This window comes from Pyrus communis, chromosome 11 (genome assembly GCF_963583255.1).
Source record: "Pyrus communis chromosome 11, drPyrComm1.1, whole genome shotgun sequence".
Taxonomy (NCBI): Eukaryota; Viridiplantae; Streptophyta; class Magnoliopsida; order Rosales; family Rosaceae; genus Pyrus; species Pyrus communis.
This window is the reverse complement of record NC_084813.1, coordinates 2481418-2508577: the sequence shown is the minus strand read 5'-3', so window position 1 is coordinate 2508577 and position 27160 is coordinate 2481418. Positions and strand designations below refer to the sequence as shown.

Sequence of the window (27160 nt, the reverse complement as noted above, 5' to 3'; positions counted from 1 at the left end):
GATCAGGACTGAGAGCTTTACACAATTCTTGTTGTCTAGCCCCATTTTGTAAGCGAGCAGTACTTGGGCTTGGCTCCTGACTTGTTCTTGTCATTTGATTACTTTCTGTTTGCCTTCTTCTAGGCTATTTTCAGTCATTTCTGAGGTGCTCAGGTGTTGTAAGACCTCGTCGGGCTTGATTTCATAGACCATGTTCTCTACTAAAGCAAATTAGTATGCTAGAGTTAATTTCTCTCTCTTGATCAATTGTTCGAATAATTGGTGGCAATCGTGTCGTCACACCTAATGATCTTAGCCTTCTCTACCTTAAACCTCTTTATTTAGATGTGAAGCGTCTTTTTTGGGTCCTTCTTAATGTTAAACAGGTGGTCTTACTTTGGCCGGTAAGAGAGATGTTCTCGGTTGCCTAGCATAAGCTACCAGTTGAACTCGAGTCAGACCGAACTTCTGGTTATCTCCATTACTTGAGGTTCATACTCTAGTGTGAGGTGGAGGAAACTCCTTACAAGCCAAGTCGCAGATAGACACTTCTCTTACAATTAGGTTCGAGATACTCATTGGAGTATAGGCCCAACCGTGAATGCACACTTGTCAAGTTTGCGACCTATTGCGACAGGTGATGTTTGCCATTTAGGGAGCAAGAGCTTGGATGATCGGCGTCTCCATGAGTAATGGAAGTTTAATGGATTGGGGGTGCAAAATTCGAGCCAGGATAGGTCAAAATGATTGAAAACAGGGCAAAAATAGCCCTGGTTCAAGCAACGGCCCAAGGGCATGTTCGACTGGTCCAGTTTGGGCCATAACCGGTCTGGAAACTGTGACCCTATTTGACTTAAATGGCTTGGAACCAGTGTAGAGTGAAATTTGGGCGTATGAGTGGGCTGAATCGTTAAGACGGGTGGGTCTGGTCATGGGTGATGGGCGCAGGTCGGTTCTTGAATCAAATTGCCTGGTATGTTTTAAATTTATACTTGCAAGTGCATGAATCTGTTGAAATATTGAGGAGTGTAAGTACAAGGTCAAATCCATAGAGATTGTATGAAAATGAGGGAAAACTAATCAAACCCGAATTAACTTAGCACTAACCTAGTTGGAGAAAAGTTGTTGTGTTGAGCAAGCTAATCATATGAATATGAAATTAGTAAAGAAAATGAATGAGAGAATTAACCAAGGTTTCAGATTCCACTCCCAGTAATCCATAAGTTCCTAATTATTTATCCAACAATTCCCAACTCACAAAGTAGCATTAATCATGGTTAAATTCATCTTCGCTTAAAGGTATGAATTTGAAGCATCACATGTAAACTAATCATTCAACTACATAACATCAAAGCATGCTAAGCATCCTATGTGAAGAATAATATTTGAATGACACATGATCAAAGTAATTCATAGTTAAGAATTACAAAACCAAGCATGGTTCAATGAAGTTTGGCTTAAAAACTATCAACAATGCATGACATTAAAGATAAAAAGAACAAAAACTTCCCTTAACCATTTGAAACATGAATAATGGGCATTAAGATCATCACAGGAATTGAAGGGATAAAAGAAAAGAAACTTATTTCATAATGGTTGTTTCCTTCTTAACCCCAATTAAGGAGTTTAGCCACTCATAGTAACAAAATACATAAACTAAAGTGTTTGTAAGACATGAAAAAAGAGATAAAACAAATTGTTGGAGAACAATTCAGAAATAAACAAAAAATAACAGAAATAAATAGAACATGAAATTCTAATAAATTATTAACCAAAAGTACTTGATGTGCAGAATGAAATTATACAATAAATACAGAAACTAATATAAGAATATCAATGATACTAACTTGATCACACAAGGTAGATTCTAGCGTAAAAGCTATGTCCTTCGAACAGTATTTTCGTCCCACTCTTGTGCTTGTGGTTCTACAATGTCTGCTCGACCAGGATTCAACTACCTAATTCTACAACCCGCACTGGATTTTAGAATTCTAGAAAATTTGCTTTGTGTGCTTACTCTCTGGAAATTTCGTACGGAAGAAAAAGAGGAAGAAAAGATCATCTCACTTGGATACTGTGATTGCAAATATATAGGCTGTTTCACACCCTATCTTTTAATCAAAACATTTTTTAATTAATAAATATTAATTGCATTTAGGCTATATTATATTCAAGCCTAATCCACACAACCATAATGCCCAAGTCTTCAATCCATTTTCAAATGGTCCAAGTTCTAATTATTAAGAAGAAGGAATAAGCCTATATAAAAGTTAGTGAAAAAATACTGTTGACCAATGTGGGACAAGAGGGTCTCAAACTCTTACACAAAGGACAAACTGAAATAGAATGGCTCTCCTCTCCCCAGTTTTCTGCAGCTCCTCTCTATTATAAGAGAGCTGGAAGTCGAAGTCTTGCAATTATTTGGCAGCTACAGCTTGCTTGCAGTGGTGAATTTTTTTTACTCCTTTCCGTTTACTTCCATCACTTCTTGTCTTCCCACATGCATGAATTCCTCCTTCTTTTGCCAATTAGTCAACAACCACTGCAGGTTTATTACTGCTCGTTGCTCCCAACTCTTCTTTCATTCATAGAGGCTAGAAGTCCAACTTATGCATCTATTGAGCAGCTGCTACAATTTCCTTAGACATGCTTCAATGTTTTGAGCACACAGAACGCTACAGTAAATGGATTATCCCAAAATTTGGATATGTTGCATTAGAAACAATTTGGAGAAGCTTTCATGAAAACGTCGTTCATTTGAGCACTTTAAGTTGACAGTTTGGGCCCTACAATCTGACTGAAGATCATGAGCTGTGAATCTGAGCATCTGTCGGTGCGGGATGCACTGGGAATGCTACAGAGCTTAGATTAGCGTCAATTTTGAATATGTTGGAGTAGACATAGTTTGAAACAACTTCCATGAAAAAGTCATCTCTATCCGAGCAGTCTACATTGATGTTTTGAGGTCTGGGAGTTGACTGATGAACAGGAGCTGCTAATTCCAGCTTGCTGCCACAACTTGCATGCAGCCACGCACATGTATCAATTACCTACAATGAAAAGCATCTTGTATGAATTGGATATTAGAGCTTAACAAATGTGAATGAGAAGAAAGAAAAGTTTATTTATACTTGACATAAAATATGACAAACTAAATTAAATTAACTAAACAGAGGACTAAAAAGTCTAAACTTAGTAGTTGAAGAAGTGACATAAAATGTGCTCATCAAATATCCCCAAACCTAGATTTTGCTAGTTCTCGAACAAAAGTAAAAGTAAGAATTAATGAAAACTAACTAAGCCACTTCTGTAGGACTCTTGGGCCCTGTTTAGCACACCATATAAGGCACCGGATAATACTAATAATTTAGTTAGTACTATCCGGTGACTATTTATCTTATTCGACAAAAATAGTCAGTATAGTCCGAGTTACCAAATGGGGCCTTGATTGCATTCAGCATATCTAACGAGCCTTTAAACCCCTAGATTGCCTGGATGAGTTATACTCTCGTGAGTGTTTACGGTGATGGAACCCACAAACATCTTAATATGAGATTAACACAATTGTTCAGTCAACTTTTTTGATAATTTAATCCAAAGCCCAACTGTCAGCAACAAGAATAACCAAGCATAAACTAGGATTTTCAACTCATGAACAAGCTTAAAAGAGAGAACATATATCCAAAGTTCCAATCCAATCCCATCCAAGAGTCCAAACCATTTATAATCAGTTAGTAAATTTTTCACATGCTTCCTTTAGTGTTGTGTGAACCACCACAGTTGACTGGAAACAGTTAAAGTCCAATCATACCAACCTGTTTTATCTCAAGAATGTTTAACTTTCCTGTCCAAAACAAATCAAGGGCTTTTTATTTATTTATTTATTTATTATTATTATTTTTTATATTGTATATAAATTTTCTTTCCTACACGTGGGCTGTGCAATGTCGAGCTCCATTAAGCTTTCTATCTAACCCAATTTGCAGTAGGAAGAATTCACTGTCTTTAGTCTTAACGAATTTGTACTCACAAAATAATTAACACCTTTACTAAGGAAAAGCTTTACATGCCCCCGAGGTGAGGTGGGGAGGAAGGATTTGGCCATTGGATCTACAATGCCTAAGTAGCAACTCTGAAAAAGAGTGAGTTGTTTAGGGCTTAATTGCTTAACGAGGTGTATTTATAGGGAGGTGGCCGGCCTAGGTGTAGGGTTTTCCCCTACACGTGGTGGCTTCCTATTGGCCAAGGTTGCGTCATGCATAGGATGGGTGAGGAAAGAATAATCCTAAGATATTAATTAGGAGATAATATTTTAGGATAGGATGATGATGGTAGCATGCTTGATTGATCATGATGAGGATTCCTTACTTGTATTTGATCTCAAATTAGGAATCCATCAAAAGATAGAATTTGCTGCGTGGAAATATTTGTTTGCCTTGCCCTTTTAATGAGGGAAATTTTGTCTTCTTTTAAAAAAAAGTAACATGTCATCTCCGTAATTTTTAGAATTATTTTTGGTTCCACAATTATCAATCATATCTCGAAGATTGTATATATACAACTGAGTCTAAACATGAATGTATCAAAATTTAGAATTATAAGTCAAATCAAGGCAACAAATTACAACAGTGTAATTTCACCATTTCCACCATCTTACTACTTAACAATAGAAATTCAGTCAGATTTTAATTTCTTATTTTCTTGTAAGGGGCAGAGGATAAAATGGTTTTTGTGATGTTTAATTTGGCTGTTGAGTTTTGACTGAAATTCTATAATCTATAAACCATGCTTTCGGAAAAAAAAAAAAAAAAAAAACCTGGAATACTTAAACATTCCTGTCATACTAAATAACTTGAAAAGAAGCATCCTCAAATGAAAATAACCTGGAAAAAAAAATAAAGAATGAATAAGGAAGAAGCCACAGAAATAGAAATTGCCGCGTACAGAAGAGAAGACATCCCTCAGGTTCATGTCCAGGTACCACATCAACACTAACAGAAAAAAATTACAGTAAGAGAACAGAATAACCAAAATGATTTGCCGGTTCCAGTTTTAGGGACCAAATTGATGCATATTCGCTTTTAGGCACAATTTTGATTGAAATGTCCAATTTCCGAAACCAACCTTGATAAAAAGGGTTTTTCTATGGATACAAAAATGACCATTCAAATTTTACTATTTTAAAGGAAAATTCACATATTTATAGGTGTTTTAATTAATTAGGCCAATTTATGCATTAGAAATACAATCACATAAGTGTATTCATCTCGTCCTACATATGGAAATCGTCATCCGTATATAAGCCAACTATATATATATATATATATATATATGCATATGTATGTGTGTGTGTGTAATGCTAGCCAGCCTCGCTCTTAATTAATACTGAACATCGGCGGGGCAGAGATATCGTGATCCTTGTTGTGGTTGGGGGCAATTTATGAACTTCGTTAAGTCTCTATCACTGCAAAGAGTGACCTCAACTAATTCAGTCGTCGTCCTAGTATTCTTTTGGCACTTGAATTTTGGTTTCGTATTGTTGGTACCACTGCGTATGGCATTTTCAATATCCACCAATGACCTGTTTTGCCCGTTCGGTTGAATCATCGCCTTCGAGAGAATTGCAGAGACGTTTTGTTTCTGGGTTATGTACATTTTGATTACTGTTTTTAAGTAATGCATGTCGTCCCTTATTGTGGGATACCCGCAGGTGCCATGTTTGAGCCACTCTCTTTCCCAGAAGCCTACATGATCGGTTCGATTGAGTACGTTCGGCCAAATAATTTCCAACTGGGCTGCCATATTTCCTATCTGACAATATAATTATATAATAGAAACAATTCATGATTAAATTTTAAATTAATTCTAATATTTGCACAGGTGTGCATGAAAATCTATGTTGAGTATATGTAATATATTTTATACACAAGTGCATAAATGAAATAAACAATATTGACTATCTCATTATTAATAATATTACCTTCTGAGAATTCATTTGTATATTCTTGCATTTTTCTGGGTCAGGTCCCTTCTTGTTTGAAGGCCACAAACCGTGAACCGTAAACAATTTTTCAGGACGATCGTTACAAGGAGTAGGATTAGAGTTGCATACGGCCGGCTGATATTGCTGCGTAAATTGAAAATAATCGTATCCCACCGTTGACGAAGACAATATTAATACTATTAATGAAAATACCATTGTAAACATATATATCATCCCCGTATTTCCCATTGAATAATATTAATTTGTTCAAGAGCGAGGAAGATTAATTACTAATTAGATCGATTTGAACTTTTGAAGTAGTAGAGGTGGTGGTGTGGATCAATTGGAGATCAATTAAGCTCTTATATTTATAGTACTAGTTGTAGGCACATGCGTACATGCATGAATAATTAAGGGGTTCTTCAAAAACCTCTAATTGAAATCCATGATCACGTGTATTTGATCACATGTTCAATATATTTATAGGAAATTTTGCTCCTTCAGTATTTCTATTCAAACTAGTCATGTGCAATGCCCTTAGTTTATCATATTGATCACATGTATTTGATCATATGTTGTGTTTCTAAGTGGATGGGCTAAAGCAGCAGCTTGCCACCTAAATTTGCCATGGGTCTTGCCGGTAGGCCGCAAATTTATTTGAACATGAAATTAGAGACTACGAGCAAGTCATTACTAGTTACCACTAGCAAATGAGATTTGAGCAGTGGAGATTGCGCTTTATTGACTTCATAACAAAAAGATTGTGTCATTGAATGAGAGGGGCTTAACTTAGGTTCTTTCTTGTCTTAATTATAAGTACTTTACTTATGTAAAGAAAAAAGGGACAATATGTAAATGATGAATGAAAGTTTGGCACTCGGACATCAAGCTTTGATTGAAGGAAAAAGAGAAATTGATTGTGCCTTGTATTGAGATGACCACGACCATTCAAAGAGAGATTGTATTGAAATACAAGTACCTATTACAAGAGAAAGATTTAAAGAGTAATACTGGTAAGATTGTTATCACTTGTAAAAGTATGCATAAAAATACTTAAAAATACTTGCAATAGAACTAGGTAATTGTAATATAAATAGCTCAAGCAATGTTGTTTTCCATAGAAATTGAATGATTTATTTATGAAAAAAAACAAATCTTAATTAATTATTTGAAAACAAAGTTTGAGAAAAGTTGATTTTGTGACTTAAAATAATAAAAACAATTTAAGAAAATCAACAAATAAAAACTTAAACAAACTCAATTTGAAAGAAAACAGTTTTAGAAAACAATGATAAAAAGCCACTAAGGTTCCGCAGTATTGCTGTATGTGACACATCAGCAATAGCTTGCGTGTTAGCTTATATGTTACGCTTGGTTGTTTAAAGTTGTAGTTATAAAGCATTTTCCCTCTCTTGTAAGATTTGATCTGTCCAATATTAATGAAACAGTTACAAAGTTTCTAAGTTTTCTTCTTTTACACTCTTCTCCTTACAACATAACATATTCTCATTTCTTCTTCGATTCTCAAAGTCTGTGATTGATGTTCATCTATTAATATGGTATCACAGAGCCATTTTTGCTCACGCGATTGATCTTGGACAAATTTCTGATGCTCCGTTTGTCGAGGTTATCTCTTCACTTCTTCAAATTTCAAGATTTTGGTGAAGTTGAATTATTGGGCATTTATTTTTTGGGGAACAGTATACTAGCTATGTATATTACAATCTTGATTTCTGTTATGATGAAGGCCGATGCCAAATTTGCTTCGTTTTATGATGATGTTGATTTCGATTGATTGGTGATAAACTTTTCTGGGGGCCGATGCCCTTTTGGAAGGAAAATTTGTCAAAAAATATTTAACGATTAAATGGTGGATGCATGTTTTTATGCACTTTAAAATAAAACCTAAACTATGAAATTCAAAGCCTAATAGTTGCGGTGAACCAAGACTCAACTCAAAACCTAAGAGAAAGAGTAGAGATTTCTTTATATCTTTGAAGGACCTTTTTGCTTAGCAAAGGTTAATCACCCATGTGAGAGCCTTCTTTCCTTTGTCTCCTTGCTCATTGGCTCCATGGATATGGATGGAAAAATTGATTCTCCAAAAGTCCCCAAAGTAGGAGACCTCTAATTTTCGACATCGAGGATGGTGAGGAAGAAGATGAATGACATTGGAAGAGTTTGATGCTAGTAAACTCCACCAATGTGGCTGGCCTCCTAGAGAGAAAGAGAGAGCAAAAGTTATCTCATTTTTCCTAATGAATTTGGCCTATAACTTCCATTTTATAGCTACTCAATTTGAGTGGCATGAATGTAATTAAGCTAAACTCTCCTCTATGGCCGGCCATTAGGTGTTAGTGGGCTAATTGCTCATTTTGTTTTAGTTGTCACACAACTTAAAGTTATGAGCCTTTTTGACGAAAACCTTTTTAGGGCCCCGCAATCCAAAACTAACTTAGGGCCTAAAACGAACCTTTCATTATTGATTAATTGACGTAATTGATCCTTGCCATATACAATTAAACTATTTAATTGTCCTTACTCATCTTCGTTATTTCCTTCAATCATTACCTTACACGGTGTGCAGTCTATTAGGTTCCTTTTAGCAATGTAGCGGGCAATTAGAGCTCTTACTAATCGAATTGAAACTTACTTTCAATTCTCTCTTGAGTGATTATACACCTTTAGGGCTTCCACAAGTCATGAGTGACACTTAGTAGTATGTCATGGCTACCCAAGCTAATCAGAAGAGGTTGGATAACCTATTCAGTTTGGGATTACAAATGCAATACAATCTTTCTCTAATACAATACTCTTGACCACATTGTTTCATTTGATAGTTTATTCATGTCTACTATCCAATGTGATTTTCATAGTTTATTCATGTCTACTATCCAATGTGATTTTCTTACTTATAAGATTACCTTAAATGAGATTTGGAACGATTTCCTAAAACTCATTTGTACTCTAGCTAGAGATACTTAATCATATCATAAAGTATTCTCCCTCAACGATTTGGAGGTTAGAGATCCCTTGTTGTGTATTCACCTGCCTTTACAGTTAAGTGGCTTAACCCTAACTATGCCATGGACACCCTCTGATGGAGTGCCTTTGACATAGTCAAAAATCAAGGACCTAACCACAAGATAACTATGATGCCTTAGGTCAAATGACTACTTTGCATTATCCCAACGTTGAGTTCTCATATGACATGAGTATGAGAACTCCTTGTTGTTGGCGTTCAGTGAACTCATTCTCTATTAAGCATCTACATGCTTGTTTTGGTGTTAGTCATACCAATAACTTGAGACTAGTCATTCTCCCGGAGAAAAGACATAGGATGTATTGATCTTAACATACTGTTAATGCCTAATTGGCAATCCTATGATCATGAACGTTTAGGATATGTTTACGAAAGAGAATGGTCTCATGAATCTAACTTCTTTAGATCATATTCTCTTAATTACATATTCCTTGGACTTATTGTTCAAGCATATAACATTTAAATGAGATGGCAATCCTATGATCAGGAACATTTATGATATGTTTATGAAAGAGAATGATCTCATGAATCTAACTTCTTTAGATCATATTCTCCTAATTACATATTCCTTGGACTTATTGTTCAAGCATATAACATTTAAATGAGATGGCTTTAACAATAATCTTTGCCCTTTAATTAAACTAGATTAGTTTAACATGTGAAATGTCCGTAAAGTATCATCATATAATTGGCTTTAGGGCACATTTCTAACAATTTCCCACTTGCACTAGAGCCAATCAACTTGTCACCAACAATTATACCTCTTCAGAATTCATCTTAAAAATAGCCGAGTAGTAGGCCTAGGCAGTTGATATCTATATGTGTAAACACGAAAAATTCCTGGTAAAACAAGAAACAAGAATACGTGTACAAAATATATTTTTTGTGTTAATGATTTTGGGGTTACAATCTCTTTGTAATTTGATCCTCTGATTCTATCTTCGTAGGGTGAAGGTTTGTGGATGAGCTGTTGATCCAAAGGGCCGTCGGGGCTTGATCTAGGGAAGAACAGTTGATGAACGGATCTTCGAGGGCTTTTGGGCTTGATCTTGAAGACTGGATGTATGGATTTCTTCAAGGGCTTTTGGGCTTGATCTTGAAGGTTGATGGATGAGCGGATCTTCAAGGGCTTTTGGGCTTAATCTTGAAGAACGATTGGATGTGTGGATTTGTTGAGGTTGTTGATCCAAAGGGCCGTTGGGGCTTGATCTTAGGATGAACGGATGATGAACACTTTCTTCAAGGGGCCGTCGGGGCTTGATCTTGAGTCGGTGGAAGTTCTTCAAGGGCCGTTGGGGCTTGACCTTTGAAGGAGGATTTGACGAAGAACGAAGAGTGTTTTCTTGATCCTTCGGGATTTGCTTGAGAGCTTTAGAGTTTCGAGGCTTCAAGGTTTTGCTGTGATGTAAATTCCCTTCTTTCTTTCTTCCTTTTCTTCCTTCCCCTAAAATGAATGCCTTGGCTTCCTATTTATAGAATTTCAAAACTTGATTTTTGGATTTAAATAATCAGATGAAATAAATCATTTCTGCCAGGTATTGACACGTGTCCTATTTGATGACCTTTTCAATTTATTTCGATTTTTCGTTGAGTCACACGCTACATGTAAAATTTATGTGACACGTGAGCGTTGAAATTTTAATTATTGGTCAACATTTATTTCACCGAAAATTTGATGTCTACAAATGCCCCCACTTCAAGGCGCGTCGTAGACATGTGCTTGTCACGTGTAGAAGATGCGTTTTGAAGTCCCTTAATGTAGATGTCAACCCAAGGGCCGTCGAGGCTTGATCTTGAATTGGGCTGGAAATTTCTTCAAGGGCCATCGAGGCTTGATCTTGAGTTCGACTGGAAGATTTTCTGGTTTCCTCCAATCGTTGATTTTCCACAAGCTTAATCTTGAACTGGGCTGGAAGATTCTTTTGGTCTCCTCCGAAGGTCTGAACTTACTCCTTTTATCTGGAGTTGAATTTGATTCAAGGGTGGTGAACACTTGATTTTGAATCGGACTTGTGATTTCTTCAAGGGTCATTGAGGCTTGATCTTGAGTTCGACTGGAAGATTTTCTGGTTTCCTCCAATCGTTGATTTTCCTTTGTGCTACTCTTGAACTGGGCAGCAGGATTTTTTTGGTCTCCTCCGAAGGTCTGAGCTTACTCCTTTTTTCTATTTCTTTGTTCAATCTCTCCAATTCGTATTGAAGAGGGTTAGAGGATAGCTCAGCCTATGCAGTTGTTGCTTGTCTCCACATGCTTCAATGTATCATTTTCACTTGCCTTACTTGCTCCCCTTTGCAGAAGTGGTCCCTTCTCTGGAAGTGTATCAACCGTTGAAGATGACTACTCGAGAGCAACGCTAGGTAAGCAACCAGGGAATAGATTTCAGGCACTCGGTTCCAGATCGGAAGACTGACTCCAAGTGCCGGCTGATTGCTTCTTTCACTTTGCCATGCGAGTAAGAACAAGGACAAAGAAAAGGACATGGAGAAGGTATGATATGAGATACCTTTGCTTTTGAAGAAGCAGCGAATGAATCAGCACATATATTTGTTGTGCTTGTCTCCACATGCTTCGATGTATCATTTTCACTTGCCTTACTTGCTCCCTTTGCAGAAGTGGTATTTCCTTATGCAGGTGTGGCATCTTCTCTTGTAGTATCTGTCCTCTGATACAGGAGTGGAATGCAAACCTTGCATTTGAATGGACCATCACTTCTTGGTGGCAGCGCAAGTTTGAGTGGAGGTTCCGACATATTGCTTTCTCTGTCCTTGTCTTGGCAGGTGAGAACAAGGGCAAAGGAAAAGACAGGGAAAAAGCATGATATGAGATACCTTTGCTTTCGCCCTTAATGATATGAGATACTTTTTCTTTTGAAGAAGCAGCGAATGAATCAGCACATATATTTGTTGTGCTTGTCTCCATGTGCTTCGATTTACCGTTTCTTCCTGCCTCATTTGTACTCCAGGCATTTGGTATCTTCTTTGGGGAAGAAGAAAAATTGAGTATTTCGAGAGGCTTTGCTGGGAGTGCGCCCTCAGAGGTGAGGAAGAGTTGGGCATTTTCTTCAGGTCTGCCTTGCCATAAAAGATGAAGGTCGACATATATAGGGATTTCCTAATAGCCAGTGGTGGTACTGTTCTTTTACCCTTGTCGACAAACGTCTCTTCGATTTTTTAACAAGCGTCTCTTCGATTTCTGAGCGAGCGCCTCTTCGAAAAAGTAGTCACGGGTGCGGCTCTGTCACCACGCTTGTTGGCAAAGGCGCGTAGTTTGGATGATAACCTTCACGTGTTTTCAACTTTGTCAGAGATCTTTTGACAAAGTTGAACGTGTTATCTGAAAAGCCGCGAAAGCGTCGCCGAACTTCACGCAGGAAAATCCGGTTTTTTGAATCGGTGGTCGTGTCGCCTTGGCTTTTTATAGAGGTATCGATCACCTCCAACATGCACACTTTGAAGATCGCCCGTTTGTGAAAATCGTCTTCGGCCCTTTCTGATTTTACTTCATCCACCTTTCTCTTTTAACCCTTTGATAATGGCTAACCCATCGAACATTTGCTTAGATTTGAGTCTCAGTAGTGATCCGGTTACGCCGCGTCAGGCTAAGGTATGGTGCCCGTCTTTCTTATCTTCTAATGGTCCTCTTACAGGTGAAGACTCCATGATGATGGATGCAACAACAGCTACGATAGTAGCTAGGAACCTCCTCACTCCTAAAGATAGTAGGCTGCTTTCAGGACGGTCCGATGAGTTGGCCGTTCAAGAGTCCCTGGCTCTCAGTGTTCAGTGTGCAGGCTCTGTGTCCAACATGGGCCAACGCCTACTTGCTCGCTCCCGTCAGGTTGAATCGTTGATGGCAGAGGTGGAAAATCTTAAGCAGGAGATCAAACAGCTTAAGTACGAGAATAGAAGTTTGCACGTGCTTGCCAACAACTATTCGACGGGCATGAAGAGGAAGCTTGATGAGCTGCAAGAATCTGAAGGTCGGATTCAAAGTGACCGTCAAAGGCTTGCTGCTTATCTCCAGAGGCACCTTTTTCCTGGGTCATCCAGCGTTCCACCAAGTATTGTGGCCTCGAATGATCTAGCTCCGATGCCTTCCGCTCCGAGAGTTTTGCCAAATAATGGGGCTTCACGTGAACATCCTTTGTGAAAGCTCCATCTTTTTTTTTTTTTTTTTTTTTTTTTTTTTTTTTTTTTTTTTTTTGCGCTGATCCACCAAAGATGTTTTATTTTTTATTTTTTATTTTTATTTTTTTTTATGTTGGATAGTGGCCAACTTGGCTATGCTTTCGGCTAGACAACAACTTGCAAATGCTTTTGGCTATAAAAAATTATAAAGGAAGAAAGGGAGAAACATCTTTCCTTGTTTTGGGGAGGAAAAACAGGAAAATGTTTTTGTTTTTTTTTTTTCTTCAACACCCGTGAGTTGGTTCAAGTGAAGTTAAATAGCCTTTGAAGCAAAGGGAAAAGTGAAGATAGCTCATTTCGGTTTTGGAGAAAATAGAGAAGAAGAGAGAGCTCAATACTCTGCTGAGAAAAAGAAAGAAGCTGCAAATAGAGAAGAGAAGCTGCTGCTTCATTTGGTTAGTAATCATCTAACAAAGTTGCCAACACTTTGTAAACTCCCATTTGGTTGATAGTGGATTATTGGGTGAGCTCCTACTGCTCCGAGGACGTACTCCAGTTACACTGACTGTGGAGGAACCTCGTTAAAATCTTTGTGTCTTTTATATTTTGTTCTTGCATTTTTTTTTTTTTAAATTTTTTTTTTTTATATGGTGATCTGCACGGCTGAGGCTGCCAAACCGACGAAGAACCCAGGAACGCGTAAATTGGTGGTGTAGAAAGAGTGGTGTTGTGCAAAGATTGCAAAGGGATTTTGCTGTGTAATGCCTTTTGATCACAGTCTTCCCTTGGTAGTGACGTTGCCGTGCCTCTTGCCGCTGCTTGGAGCTTGTTGCAGTGTGTCACTTTTACCGTGTGGGGTTATGCAAAAGACTGCAGCGAGTTTATGCTGTGTAGTGCCTTTTGATCATAATTTTCCTCGGTGGTGACGTTATTGTGCCTCTTGCTGCTGCTTGCTGCACCGTCATCGCTGCACTGTTCGCTGCACACCATTGCACTGTCTGTTGTCCTGCTGTTCAAATTTTGTGGCTGTTTTTTTTTTTTTTTTTTTGCGGTCATGGTATTTTTCAAATGTTTTAAGAGCAACACCATCACCATTCTCGCGAAGGAAAATGATTCGCAAGATAAGGGAACAACGCTGAAGATTTACGCCCCACTGACTGGCCTTAAGGCGCTTGCTCTTCCTACAAAAGACAACTCCATGCATATTAAGTCGTGGTCTTCTGAAGTATCTTGGAATGTGGCAAACTTTGTTCGATCAAATATGGAGAGGGAGGCGTGCACACCGGGGATTCTTATCTTGAACCCTTCGCATCATGCTCGTGACAATCATCCGGCTTCGTTTAAGCTTCTCGGAGATCACATCCGCAGCGGAGCTATGGCTTGGAATGATGCCTTGTCGACTACCGGAGAAGCTGTTTTTGATGAGTCTTATCGGGAGTGGCTTGAAGATGTCTTGGGCCGATCTAAACATGTGCTTACTAGCATGGGCCTTTACCATGCCGTGTACGCGTCTTTGTTTAGTTATGATCTCCATCATTCTGTCCTTCATGCGTTCTTCGAGTATTGGTGTTCAGCGACTAACACGCTTCATACAGCTCAAGGAGAGATGTCAATTTCACTTTGGGATCTCCACAAGATAGGGGGATTGCCAATCCAAGGTAAGTTTTATGACGAGGTCGTTCCTAGTGCGGAGGAACTTTCTCTCTGCAATAACCGAGGATTGCCTGCGAGTTGTCGCTGTTTATTTTGGGCATATCACAAGCTTTCCTAAGATGCTCGAAGTAAATCAGGTGTGAAGATTTCTTCATGGATCCGCTTCTGGTATTGGGAGGACACAAGGTACAAGAAGTCCTCGAAGAGAAGAAGTTGCAACAAAACCACTAAGCCAAAGGGAGACTCATATCCATCTGGTGCCATTGGTTCAGCTAGGCGCCGTTCCCCTGCCGAGTTGAGAGCGTTTGAGGACCTTGGCATAGCATCAGAGCATGTGGAAGAATCTTACCTAGCTGCTTTCTTAGCTTGTTGGCTTTGTAAGTTTGTTTTTCCAATCGGCGACGTCAACTTTGTTCGTCCTGGGGTTTTCAAAGTTGCTAGCAAGATGGCTGCAGGTGAATCTTTCAGTCTTGCTATCCCGGTTTTGGCCAATATTTATAATGGCTTGAGTGTTGTTTCGAACTCAGCAAACACTGAAGATCGTGCCGCGGTTCTTCCCTACCACTATGTGTATGGTTGGTTGGGTGAGTACTTCGGTACTCATTTTTTTTCTTCAACTCTAAACAAGTCAGGGCCTTTGATGACGAAGTATTCTGGCGTGCTTTCTTCGAAGAGCCTCGATGATTCCCAGGCGCAAACACTGTTTAGAAGCTGCGAAGGCTTGAAGATGGACTATCTGGCGAGAGTTGGCTCGGTGCGGCGAGGCATCATGGATGATTCGCATCTTCGCTTCTCAGACTTATCTTACCTTATAAGTCTTCGCTCAGGGTATGTTTCTTTGCGGCAAGAAGATTGATGCATTGTTCAGCCGTATAGTCCCCACCGTTTCAGCAGGCAATTTGGTTTTGTCCAACATGTGCCAGGCAAGCTGAAGGAAAAAAAACAATTAGACTCTTTGCAAGCCGTGTATATGCATTGGGAGTCTTGTACCCGTGCATGTACAAATGCTTCTGTCACCCTGCCGGCCAAAGACGAGTTCAAGAGTAGTCCAGTAACCCGTGCTTACGTAAGTTGGTGGTCAAAGGTATATTATGAGAATTTGGGGATGGCAAGTGGTACCAATTCTTCTCATTCACACCTTAATGTATTGAAGGAGGGGTGTTCTGTGGTTCCTACACAACTGATATCTTTTGATTGCGCGAGTGCTGCTACTTTGCAAGATAGACCAGTGGTTTTAGTCCCTCAATGCCCATGCTTGTCTTCTCAACATCTGGATGTATCTGAAGAGGCTGGTGATGAAGTTGATTCGCGCGAAGATGGACTTGTTTTGCGGCAAGGTCAACAAGTTTTAAACAAGCGACGTCTTGAAGGCGCTCAGGCCGATAGCGATGTCAATTTTCGTCATAAGAAGAAAGAAGTGTTTAGGCTCCCTCAACTCGATGGCAGTGTGTCGTTTGAGAAAGACTTATGCATCTTCTTCTCTCTTATGACTTCTTCTGCTTTCATTGTTCTAGCTTTTGCTTCTAACAGCTTTCTTTGTTTTCTTTAGGTTGGGCCTTCTTGTTCTTTTGACTTGGCGACCACAGGTATTTATTCTTATAGGGAGATGCTATTTGGAGGCGACCTACCTACAGGCGAGGAGATTGGGGATCCACCTGGTACAGAGCTTATCCCAAGTTCGTCAAGTTTCGCAAGTTTGCCGTGTGTAGGTGGAGGCGTGCAAGATCCCGCCATGTGTTCTACACCTTTGCCAGCTAGCTCTGAGATCTCTCTGAGAGGGCCAAACCTTAGTGGTACTGAGCAGCTTATTCATCGCATCAATCTTCGTGCGGCAATGGATATCAAGAGCCATATTGAGGGGAGGATTTCAAAATGCCCGTCGGAGGACCTTGCGTTGCTTAAGGAGGACTTGTCGAAACGTATTTCTACAATTGACAATCTTAACATTGATTCTTTATCCTTGAAGATCAAGATTGCCGAACTTATGGCCGCCTCAACTGAGTATTCTTCCTTGCGTGTTATTTCCTCGAAGAAGTTGAGTCCAGATGTTAGAGTTCACCAACTTGCTGCAATAGACTTGTCACTAACCCAAGCCCGGTCTTCTCAGCAAGCTGCTTCGGGAGATTATCAATCTACAGAGACTTCTTTAGCTTCCGTCCGGGTACGTCTAGATACGTTGATGCGAGAACAAGAACAGCTGGGCATCGAGGCATCAAAACTTGAAAGTGTTCTCGGGGAGCAGGGAGCTACACTTTCTCAATGCCAAGAGGAGATTTCACGCCTAGAACAAGAGAAAGACATGGCTATGGAGTTGCCCATCCTGTCTCTCACCGAGGTAGAGACTTTGAAGGCTTTGGAAGGCTTGCTTGAAGACCGCCTCCTTAGTGTTAGGGACATAGTTTTCGAGTAGTGTCTTCTGCCCCTTTTTTTTTTTTCTTTTGTAATCAGACTTTTTTCCTTTAAAGAAATAAAATGTTTGCATTCTTGAATTTGCTTTTTATTCTTCAAAGTGTTTTTTTTTTTTTTTTTTTGATGTGACTGTACTTGAAGTTTTGAAGTTTCAAGTTGCCTACGTACTCTTCCAAAGAAGAGATCAAGTCATAACGTAGTTCAAATGAGTGATGGTTTTGATGATGATTTTGCCGTACACAGTTTATGCTCTTGCGGGCCAGGAGCGTGGTGCGTTTGCTTTAGGGGTAGTAGCGCTTCAAAAATCTGCCGTTGATGGGGCCGATCTCCAACCCGTCTTTTGCCATGATTAAGTAGGTGCCATTGGTGTAGATCTCTTGTATTACGTAGGGTCCATCCCACTTTGATGTGAACTTGCTTTTTGTCTTATGAGTTGTAATGATAGGCCTACGCAATGCCAGCACGAGATCTCCGGCTTGGAAAGACCTTGGGCGGACTTTCTTGTTGAATGCCTTGGATAACCGTGCTTGGTAGCATTCCAAGTGTTGTTGAGCTTCGAGCCTTCTCTCATCCAGCGCTTCCAACTCCTGAAGGCGCAACTTTGCATTTTCTTCATCAGTCAAGCCTTCTTGTATAGCCATCCTTAGTGAGGGGATTTGACTTTCAAGCGGTAGAACAGCTTCTACGCCACATACGAGAGAATAAGGTGTAGCTTGGGTAGGAGTCCTATGTGTAGTCCTATATGCCCAAAGTGCTTCACTTATTCTTTCATGCCAGTCTTTCTTTGTTCCGCCGATTACCTTTTTCAGGAGGTTGCACAGCGTCTTGTTGAATGCTTCCGCGAGGCCGTTGGCCGGAGCATGATACATGGAAGACTTGTGTTGCTTGAACTTGTATTTGTCGCAAAGCTCATCCACGAGTCGGTTGGAGAACTGCTTTCCGTTGTCAGTGATAATGTAGCGAGGCACCCCATATCGGTGGATGATATGCTCCTTGATGAAACGAACAACAGTTTCTTTTTTTACTTCCCTTAAAGGTATGGCTTCAGCCCACTTGGAGAAGTAATCTGTTGCAGCTAGGATGTAAGCTTCCCCTGCAGATGACTTTGGCGTAATTGGTCCTACAACGTCCAATCCCCATGCGTCGAACGGCCATGAAGTAACTGTAGGGTGTAATGGTTCGGGCGGTTGATGTATGAAGTTGGCGTGGAGTTGGCAGGCTTGGCACCTTTTGGCGTGTTCCAGGCAGTCCTTCACCATGCTCGGCCAGTAGTAACCCATTCTTTTCAGCTGGAAATGTAGCTTTGGTCCAGATTGATGTGCCCCACACACACCTGAATGTGCTTCTTCCATGGCTTGATTAACTTCTTCCTCACCTAGGCATCTCAGGAGCAGTCCTTCAAAAGAGCATCGGTAGAGTGTTCCTTTGTAGTAAAGGAAGCGAGGCGCTCGTCGACGTATTTCGGAACGGTGTCTAAGATCATCTGGAAGCTTTCCGTGCTCTAAGTAGTCGATCAGCGGCTGTCTCCACTCTTCAGCATCGACTGGGAGTACTGAGATGACATTTGTATCATCTAGTGACATTTCATTAACGAGCGGAATCACCCATCTTTGGCAAACTGGCACGTCTGCAACTTCATCTTTTCCTAGTGTCATACTCGAGGTTAGATTGGCGAGAGCGTCTGCCATTTGATTTTCCTTTCTTGGCACATGTTCTAGTGTCACAGCTTCGAACTTTTGTAGCAGTTGGGTCGCTAGCCGGAAGTATGGGACGAGATCATCTTTCCTCACCTCATATTCAGTTAAGAGTTGGTTGATTATGAGCTTGGAATCGCCATATACCTCAAGAGCTGTGATTTCCATGTTGATCGCCATTTGGAGCCCGATGATCAATGCTTGGTACTCGGCAACATTGTTGGAGCATAGCTCATTCAGTTGGAAGGAGTAAGGTAGTATGTGCCTTTCTGGTGACATGAATACTACTCCTGCCCCCGCTCCGTCTGCTCGTGCGGATCCGTCGAAGAACATCGTCCATGTCGGGAAGATGTCGATGTAGAACACCTCCTCGTCAGGCAAGTCGTCTGAGATTTTCCAATCAGCCGGGATTGGATGATCGGCCAGGAAGTCTGCTAGCGCTTGTCCCTTGACGGCTTTAGCTGGGACGTAGATGATCTCGTATTGATTAAGAAGCAAAGCCCATTTAGCGAGTCGCCCTGTCAAGACTGGCTTAGTCATAACGTATTTGACAGGGTCGGCTTTAGCAACCAAGTGGATGGTGTAAGCATGCATGTAATGTCGGAGTTTCTGGATGGCAAACACCAAAGCGAGGCACATCTTTTCTATTGGGGAATAGTTCAACTCAGCGCCGGTGAGAGTTCGACTGAGGTAGTAAAGTGCTCCTTCTTTTTGGGATTCATTCTCTTGCGCCAAGAGTGCTCCGATTGAACTTTCCTGAGCAGCAATATACAATATGAGTGGTTTCCCGGGCACAGGTGCCCCCAGGACAGGTGGACTTGACAAATATTTCTTTATGCTTTCAAAAGCATTATGGCATGCTTTGTCCCATACGAATGGAACATCTTTCTTCATAAGGCGACTAAACGGTTGACAACGCCCTGCGAGGTTGGAGATGAAGCGTCTGATGAAGGCTAGCCGTCCTTGTAGACTTTTCAGCTCGGGCATGCTTTGAATGGCCTTGATCTTTGATTGGTCTACTTCAATACCACGGTGCTTGATGATGAAGCCGAGGAATTTTCCAGAGGTGGCGCCAAACGCACACTTTAACGGGTTCATCTTGAGGTTGTATTTTCGCAGCCTTTCGAACACTATTCGCAGATCCTTCAAGTGGTCTAATCTTTTCTTCGTCTTAACCACCACATCATCTACGTAACATTCTACGTTTTTGTGTAGCATGTCATTGAAGATTTTCTGCATTGCGCGTTGATACGTAGCTCCAGCGTTCTTTAGACCAAAGGGCATCACCTTGTAGCAGTAGATACCTTTTGGAGTACGAAAGGCTGTTAGTTCCTCGTCTTCGAGGGCCATGCGAATTTGATTGTACCCAGAAGAGCCATCCATGAATGATAATGCCTCATTGCCAGTGGTTGCATCCACCATGATTTCAATGATTGGCAAGGGGAAGTCATCCTTTGGGCAAGCATCGTTGAGGTCCCGGAAGTCTACGCAAACACGTATTTGTCCTGATTTCTTAAGGACAATGACGATGTTGGAGATCCACTTGGGGTATTGCACTTCTCGAATAAAGCCTGCTTCGATTAGCTTGTCGATCTCGACCTCGATTTGTGGGATAAGCTCAGATCGATAGCGTCTTTGAGTTTGCTTTATCAGTCGTGTTCCAGGCCTGACCGCAAGATGATGAACAGCGATGATAGGGTCCAGGCCGGGCATTTCTTTGTAGGTCCAAGCAAAGACGTCTTTGTACTCTAACAACAGCTGATAATACTCCTCTATCTCGTCTGTACTTAATAATGCACTTACAAAGATAGGCTTTGGTTCCTTGCTTGTACCTAAGTTGAGTTCCTTGAGATCATCGATCGTGGCTTGCCCCCCATCTTCGAGCTGTGGTGGTGCAGCAGTGACATCTTCCTCGGGGATTTCGTCTTCTTTACCTTCTTGAACTGTGATGTGGAAACCATCTTGGATCTCCTCTTCAGTGCTGTCTTCTCGAGCTTGTTGGCATAAGGATTGTCTGGTGTTCTGGGAGAGGCGTTCCTCGCAATCTTCATAGGAAGGAGCCTTGACCGAGTAATTGAAGAAGTCTTCTGGGAAGAGGTCGCACATTGTGATGGGGATGGACGATCTTTGTGTCGAAATTTCATTATCTCCAACACTTTCACATTGTTTTGGAGGTTGACAGGAGCTGTTTTGCCCCCTTTTCGACTGATAAACTTGTGGACAAGACATATGTTTCTCGTGCAGTTTCTTCGGAGTGACATGAATCCATCCTTCATCTTCACTTGACTTGACTGACATGGTTTTGGAGCATGCCCCCAGCTGTTGAGGTGAAGACTTTGAGTCGAAAGAGCCAGAAGTGACATCTTTCTTAGGGATTTCATCTTCAGTGCCGTTCTCTTGGGTTTGTTGGCATGAAGATTTGCCAGTGTGGACGATGATGCGCCTCCTTACCTTCAGTGGTCCTTTTGTGTCAACCTCTAGGATTGCTTGGCGCTTCATCCTTGAAGGAATCAAGCTTCGAACGTCGTCCTTTTCTCCTAACCCATCGAGCTTTTCTCCCTTTGGTGTTTTCTTCCTCTTTCCAAAAGGTTTCTCATTATCTTCAAATCTTTCTGAAGCTGATCGTCGCAGAGGAGAGATAACTGTGTTGCTTTGTTTCTTAAGCTTTAACAACCTTTCAAAAACAGAGCTTTGGGATGTCGGCGCGTTAAGCCTCTTGAAGACAGAGGTTCGATCTTGACCACCAATGCGATTAAGCACTGAAGTTCTGGAGCTTGAATGGCTCATTCTATCGAAGACCGACGTCCGAGGGGAGGGTTTAGGCTCTTCTTGGTTTTGTTCAGTGCTCATGCTGACATATTGAGTGCTAGTGTTTTTCGCTTGGTTTGAAATCATCACAGGTGCATTTGGTGTGAAACCAAGTCTGGCTTTGTTGTTGTCAATTCCGTAACCATGCTCATTCAACTTCTTTTGAGTTTTGGTGAGGTTACATTCTTTGTCATTGACAGTGTTTGAAACCTTCTTTCCAGCCGCCTCAGAAGAAGCGAAGTCGTACCCGGCCTTTGACATGAGTTTGTAGGCGTTTGGGTCGAAACCTTCCTCGGTCCTCTTGGTTAGAAGAAAGCTTGATTCCACCTTCTTTGGTAGAGCTTTTATGAAGCCTTGTGGTAGTCTTACGGCCTTAGCACCCCCTAGCTGTGTCAGAGGCAAAACTGCGTTTGGTCCTTCTGACGGCATCCTACTCCCTTTGGTTGTTGCAGGTTTAGCAAACTCGTCATCGTCTTTGCTTGAAGATGGCACGGCCTGCTCTTTTTGCTTTTTAGGCATGACTTGCCACTCCTGCTTTTTAGGTGCTGCTTTGCCCGTGGATCTGATATCTTCTGGAAGGGCTTCGGGTACCATGTCTTCATCCATGTAGAACTTGGCGTCTGCAAAGTGTGATTCGGCTTCGGTGAATGGCTTGGTATCACCTTGGATCACCTTCACTCATTCTCGGTAAAATTTTAGGCATTGATGAAGGGTGGACGGCACTACCCCATTTGCGTGGATCCAAGGTCTTCCTAAGAGCAAGTTGTAGGAAGTTCTTGCATCAATCACGTGGAATATCGTGCTTGATTTGAGTTCACCCATGGTCATCTCTACTCGGATCATGCCCATCGCCCTTTGTCCTCCTTGGTTAAAACCCTGGATCAGCAGACGGCTCAGGGATAGTTCATTCACCTTGATGCCGATTATGGTCATTGTTGATTTTGGCATGATGTTTATGGCCGACCCACCATCCACAAGCATGCGGTTGACTTTGTATTCCCTTATGTACCCGGAGACGAAGAGAGGACGGTTGTGAGGCTTTGATCCCAACAGTAGGTCTTCGTCAGTGAAGTTAATTGCGTCATGGGTGGCTGAAGCTTCGAGCCTTCGTCGTTACTTTCTTGCACTTCGTGGTCGTCGGGACCTGCCAAGACTGCTGCTAGTGCTCTTCGCATCTTTTTTGGCAATGGTAGCACTTCCTCGATGCTAAAGTGTGTTGGCAGACCTTCTCCAGGTGTAAGGGTCTTTTCTACCTCAGTGGCGATAGCTTTGCCTTTTGAGGGCTTTTCTATTTCTACTTCAACCATGTGACAGGCCACAGTAGTGCTCTGTTGGAAAAAGTCATTCGGGAAGTATTCATGTAAGGAAACGGGAATGCGTGGCCCCTGCTCCGTAGGTTCCCCAGCATATGTTGTCTTATCATGCTTTATGTTTCTTTTAGGCTTCGCATTGTTGCGGCCGTGGTGATTTCTTCTTTGTTCCACCTTTCGCTGTATGACTCGTGGTCTTGGTTTCCTTGTCTTTTTGTAGGTTACCAATATCCATCCTTCTTCATCATCAGCATGTGCATCTTGGTCGCTTCTCTCCAGTGATGGTTGTGTAGGAGGTGCCGTGCGACTTGAGCATTCACGGGAATGGTCAGGTGTCGTTTGGAGAGGCACAGGATCAAATGATCCAAACGCAATTGTAGTGGTATGCGTTGCGGCCGTGTCCTCAAGGTCGAGCTCAATTTGCCCTTGTTGTGCTAGCTTCATGATGAGTTCTTTAAGAACGAAGCACTTGCCAACAGGATGGCTCACAATACGATGGTACTTGCAGTACCTAGGATCATTTGTGCGATTCATTTCTTCAGGACGCTTGCATTCGGGTAGCTCAATCACCTTTTTTTCCAGCAAGTCATCTAACATGGCAGCCATGTCAGAGTCAGGAAAAGGGTACGTTTTCTGTTCCAACTCTCTCAAGGTGCTCTTGTATCTGTCTTGGGTGCGAGAAGGCTCACTTGTCTTTATCTATTTCGCTTTCTTCTTGGAGGAGATCTTGATGGGCGCTGATGAGGTCTTGATGGGCGCTGAAAAGGTCTTGATGGGCGCTGAGGGGGTCTTGATGGGGGTAGTGTTGACGGTGAAAGCTTCCTTAGCGGGCTTCTTCCCGGTCTTGTCTACATTTGGGGCGAATACTTTATCCTTATTGAAGTTAGTAATCGGCTCCTTTTTCCCGTGATTAGCGATACTCAGCTCCATGTCGTGGGAACGGGTTGCTAGCTCTTCGAATGTTCTTGGTTTTATGCCTTGGAGGATGTAATGTAACCCCCAGTGCATGCCTTGAACGCACATCTCAATGGCAGAGGTTTCAGAAAGCCGATATTTGCAATCCAGACTTAAGGAGCGCCATCTATTTATGTAGTCGACGACAGGTTCATCTCTCCACTGTTTCGTACTGGTCAGCTCTAGCATGCTTACAGTACGACGAGTGCTGTAGAAACGGTTGAGGAATTCCCTTTCTAGCTGGTCCCAACTGTTGATAGACTCAGGTTCGAGGTCAGTGTACCAGTCAAAAGCGTTACTTTTCAGCGAACGCACGAACTGTTTGACGAGGTAGTCTCCCTCTGTCCCAGCATTGTTGCAAGTTTCAATGAAATGGGTGACATGTTGCTTCGGGTTACCTTTTCCATCGAACTGCATGAATTTTAGGGGCTGATAACCCCTTGGCATCTTCAAAGCATCAATCTTCTTGGAGTAAGGCTTTGAGTACAGTACGGAGTCATGCGAGCTTCCTTCGTATTGTGTCTTGACAGTGCTTGCGATCATCTCCTGTAGCTGCTGGATAGAGAGAGATCCCATGAATGCCGTTGCTTGGTCTAGCTTCGGCTTCTCTTCAACTTTCTCCGCTGGTGGCTCCTCTTCTTCGTCGTCTTCTTTCTTTAATAGGCCAATATTTGGGTCGACTTTCACGTCGGGCAGCGCATCTAGTTGGTTGACAAGTGCGGCAATCTGCAAGTCCTTCTCTTCCACAGTCCGTGTGAGCCTTGCGATTGCTTCATTCATCTGAGCTAGCTGCTCCTCGATTGAAGTTGCTCCAGTGGTCATGACTTGCATGGTTGTACTGCCGCTCGAATCAGCGTCGGAGAGTAGAGACTCTGAGTATTTCTTCGGGCTTTCCCCCCTTGATGCCCTTAGCGAGGCTAGGGTGATCACAGGCTCGTAGCTCAGGTGCTCTTGTTCCTTTGACAGAGTCAATGCAGGGGCAGAAGCCGCGGCAAAAAGAGCTCTTGCCTTACTTCGGGTTATGATGCCTGAAATATCACCACTTGCGGCGATGATGTTCTTGTTCTTTGCTTTGATTGCAGGAACAGCTTGATCCTTTCTTGATGCCATTTGCGTTTTTCGATGATTGGAGGATAGAGATGAGAGGTAGAGATGTCCCACTGGGCGTGCTAAATTTGTAAACACGAAAAATTCCTGGTGAAACAAGAAACAAGAATACGTGTACAAAATATATTTTTTGTGTTAATGATTTTGGGGTTACAATCTCTTTGTAATTTGATCCTCTGATTCTATCTTCGTAGGGTGAAGGTTTGCGGATGAGCTGTTGATCCAAAGGGCCGTCGGGGCTTGATCTAGGGATGAACAGTTGATGAACGGATCTTCGAGGGCTTTTGGGCTTGATCTTGAAGACTGGATGTATGGATTTCTTCAAGGGCTTTTGGGCTTGTCTTGAAGGTTGATGGATGAGCGGATCTTCAAGGGCTTTTGGGCTTAATCTTGAAGAACGATTGGATGTGTGGATTTGTTGAGGTTGTTGATCCAAAGGGCTGTTGGGGCTTGATCTTAGGATGAACGGATGATGAACACTTTCTTCAAGGGGTCGTCGGGGCTTGATCTTGAGTCGGTGGAAGTTCTTCAAGGGCCGTTGGGGCTTGACCTTTGAAGGAGGATTTGACGAAGAACGAAGAGTGTTTTCTTGATCCTTCGGGATTTGCTTGAGAGCTTTAGAGTTTCGAGGCTTCAAGGTTTTGGTGTGATGTAAATTCCCTTCTTTCTTTCTTCCTTTTCTTCCTTCCCCTAAAATGAATGCATTGGCTTCCTATTTATAGAATTTCAAAACTTGATTTTTGGATTTAAATAATCAGATGAAATAAATCATTTCTGCCAGGTATTGACACGTGTCCTATTTGATGACCTTTCCAATTTATTTCGATTTTTCGTTGAGTCACACGCTACATGTAAAATTTATGTGACACGTGAGCGTTGAAATTTTAATTATTGGTCAACATTTATTTCATCGAAAATTTGATGTCTACAATATGTTATCCATAGAAGTGATGCGAGAATTATACGCACACAAATTAAACCCTATTTGTGACAATTGTAGTAATGATGTAAGTAGGGATCGTTCTAACCGGGGATTAACTAGGGGTGCTAATCTAATTTGAATTGACTCAAAAACATAAAAACTAAACTTAAAGACTCTTAACAAGACTACTATGACTCAGAACAGCTTTGAAACACTCAAAACTGCCTAAAACAATCAAATTGATTCAAACAGACACTAGAACTTAATTTGGACAAAAATACATTTGGTTTTGACTCTAAAGACTCAAAAGGACTCTTTTGGACAGATTTGGAACAAATAAGAAGGGGGGTTTTGATTTTGGACGAATTTAAAAGAAAACAAGTGACTTAAAACTTTAAAACAGATTCTGGACGAAAATAAGAAAAGATTGTAAAAACGAATTTGATGGAATGGAATGGATGGGAAGCTAGCTAAGGGGTTCATCTCCACACATGTTATACTTGCATATAAAACGATTTCCAATTGCTTTTCAATAAACCATGAATTCTCAACGCCCCAGATTAACCGTGAATTGCACTAATTAACCCTCAGATTTTCCTAACGTTATTGAATTGGATGATTGCATTTGACAACCCAAAACATTCCCCACAAGTCCCCTACATGATTGCATAATAGAGATACAAGCAAGAATCATTACGTTCTATGAAAACCATAAGCATTGACGAAGCACTTGTTACTATGATTGCATGAAACTTATGCCAAGAATTTACTACGCGATTGAGATCATCAACCTTTACTACTTGTGAATATAATTCCATAACGATTAGGTGAAATTTCCTTATATCCTAGCATCCAATTTATGCATGGTAATTAAGCGTGCACTCTCAACCAACACACACAAATCAATGTAATTCACATAGATAAGTAAATTGAATTCACAACTTATGAAACGCAATTAGAAGTAATCAAATCATATCGCAAGTATAAACATGTATTTCGAATCCCCCCCTAGCCAAGGGGGGGTTTAGTTCCTCATACGTACAAGACAAAGAAAATTGAAATTAAACATTGAAATCAAAGGAAAAGAAACACCTAAACATTCTAACAACTCAAACTTGAATTGTATGAACGTTTAGGCCCTCTTCTCTTCCTCTTGTTGCGGCACAAGGT

The 27160-nt window shown here is 41.2% G+C and overlaps 1 protein-coding gene across 1 annotated transcript; it reads right to left on the bottom strand.

Moving 5' to 3' along the window:
• Positions 1-5188: 5188 nt before the first annotated feature.
• Positions 5189-6211, bottom strand: LOC137707783 (ribonuclease S-4). The gene is made up of 2 exons (XM_068446706.1): positions 5960-6211; positions 5189-5790 (listed from the first exon to the last, which is right to left on the bottom strand). Exons 1-2 carry the CDS (start codon positions 6209-6211, stop codon positions 5359-5361), a joined length of 684 nt encoding a protein of 227 aa, XP_068302807.1. The 3' UTR covers positions 5189-5358.
• Positions 6212-27160: the final 20949 nt, after the last annotated feature.

Bases quoted from the DNA above. Each gene is read 5' to 3' on its own strand.
- LOC137707783 (XM_068446706.1), bottom strand. From the start codon at position 6,211: ATGGGAAATACGGGGATGATATATATGTTTACAATGGTATTTTCATTA. The intron at 5,791-5,959 runs GTAATATTATTA...TTATATTGTCAG, and splicing joins TACAAATGAATTCTCAGAAG to ATAGGAAATATGGCAGCCCA.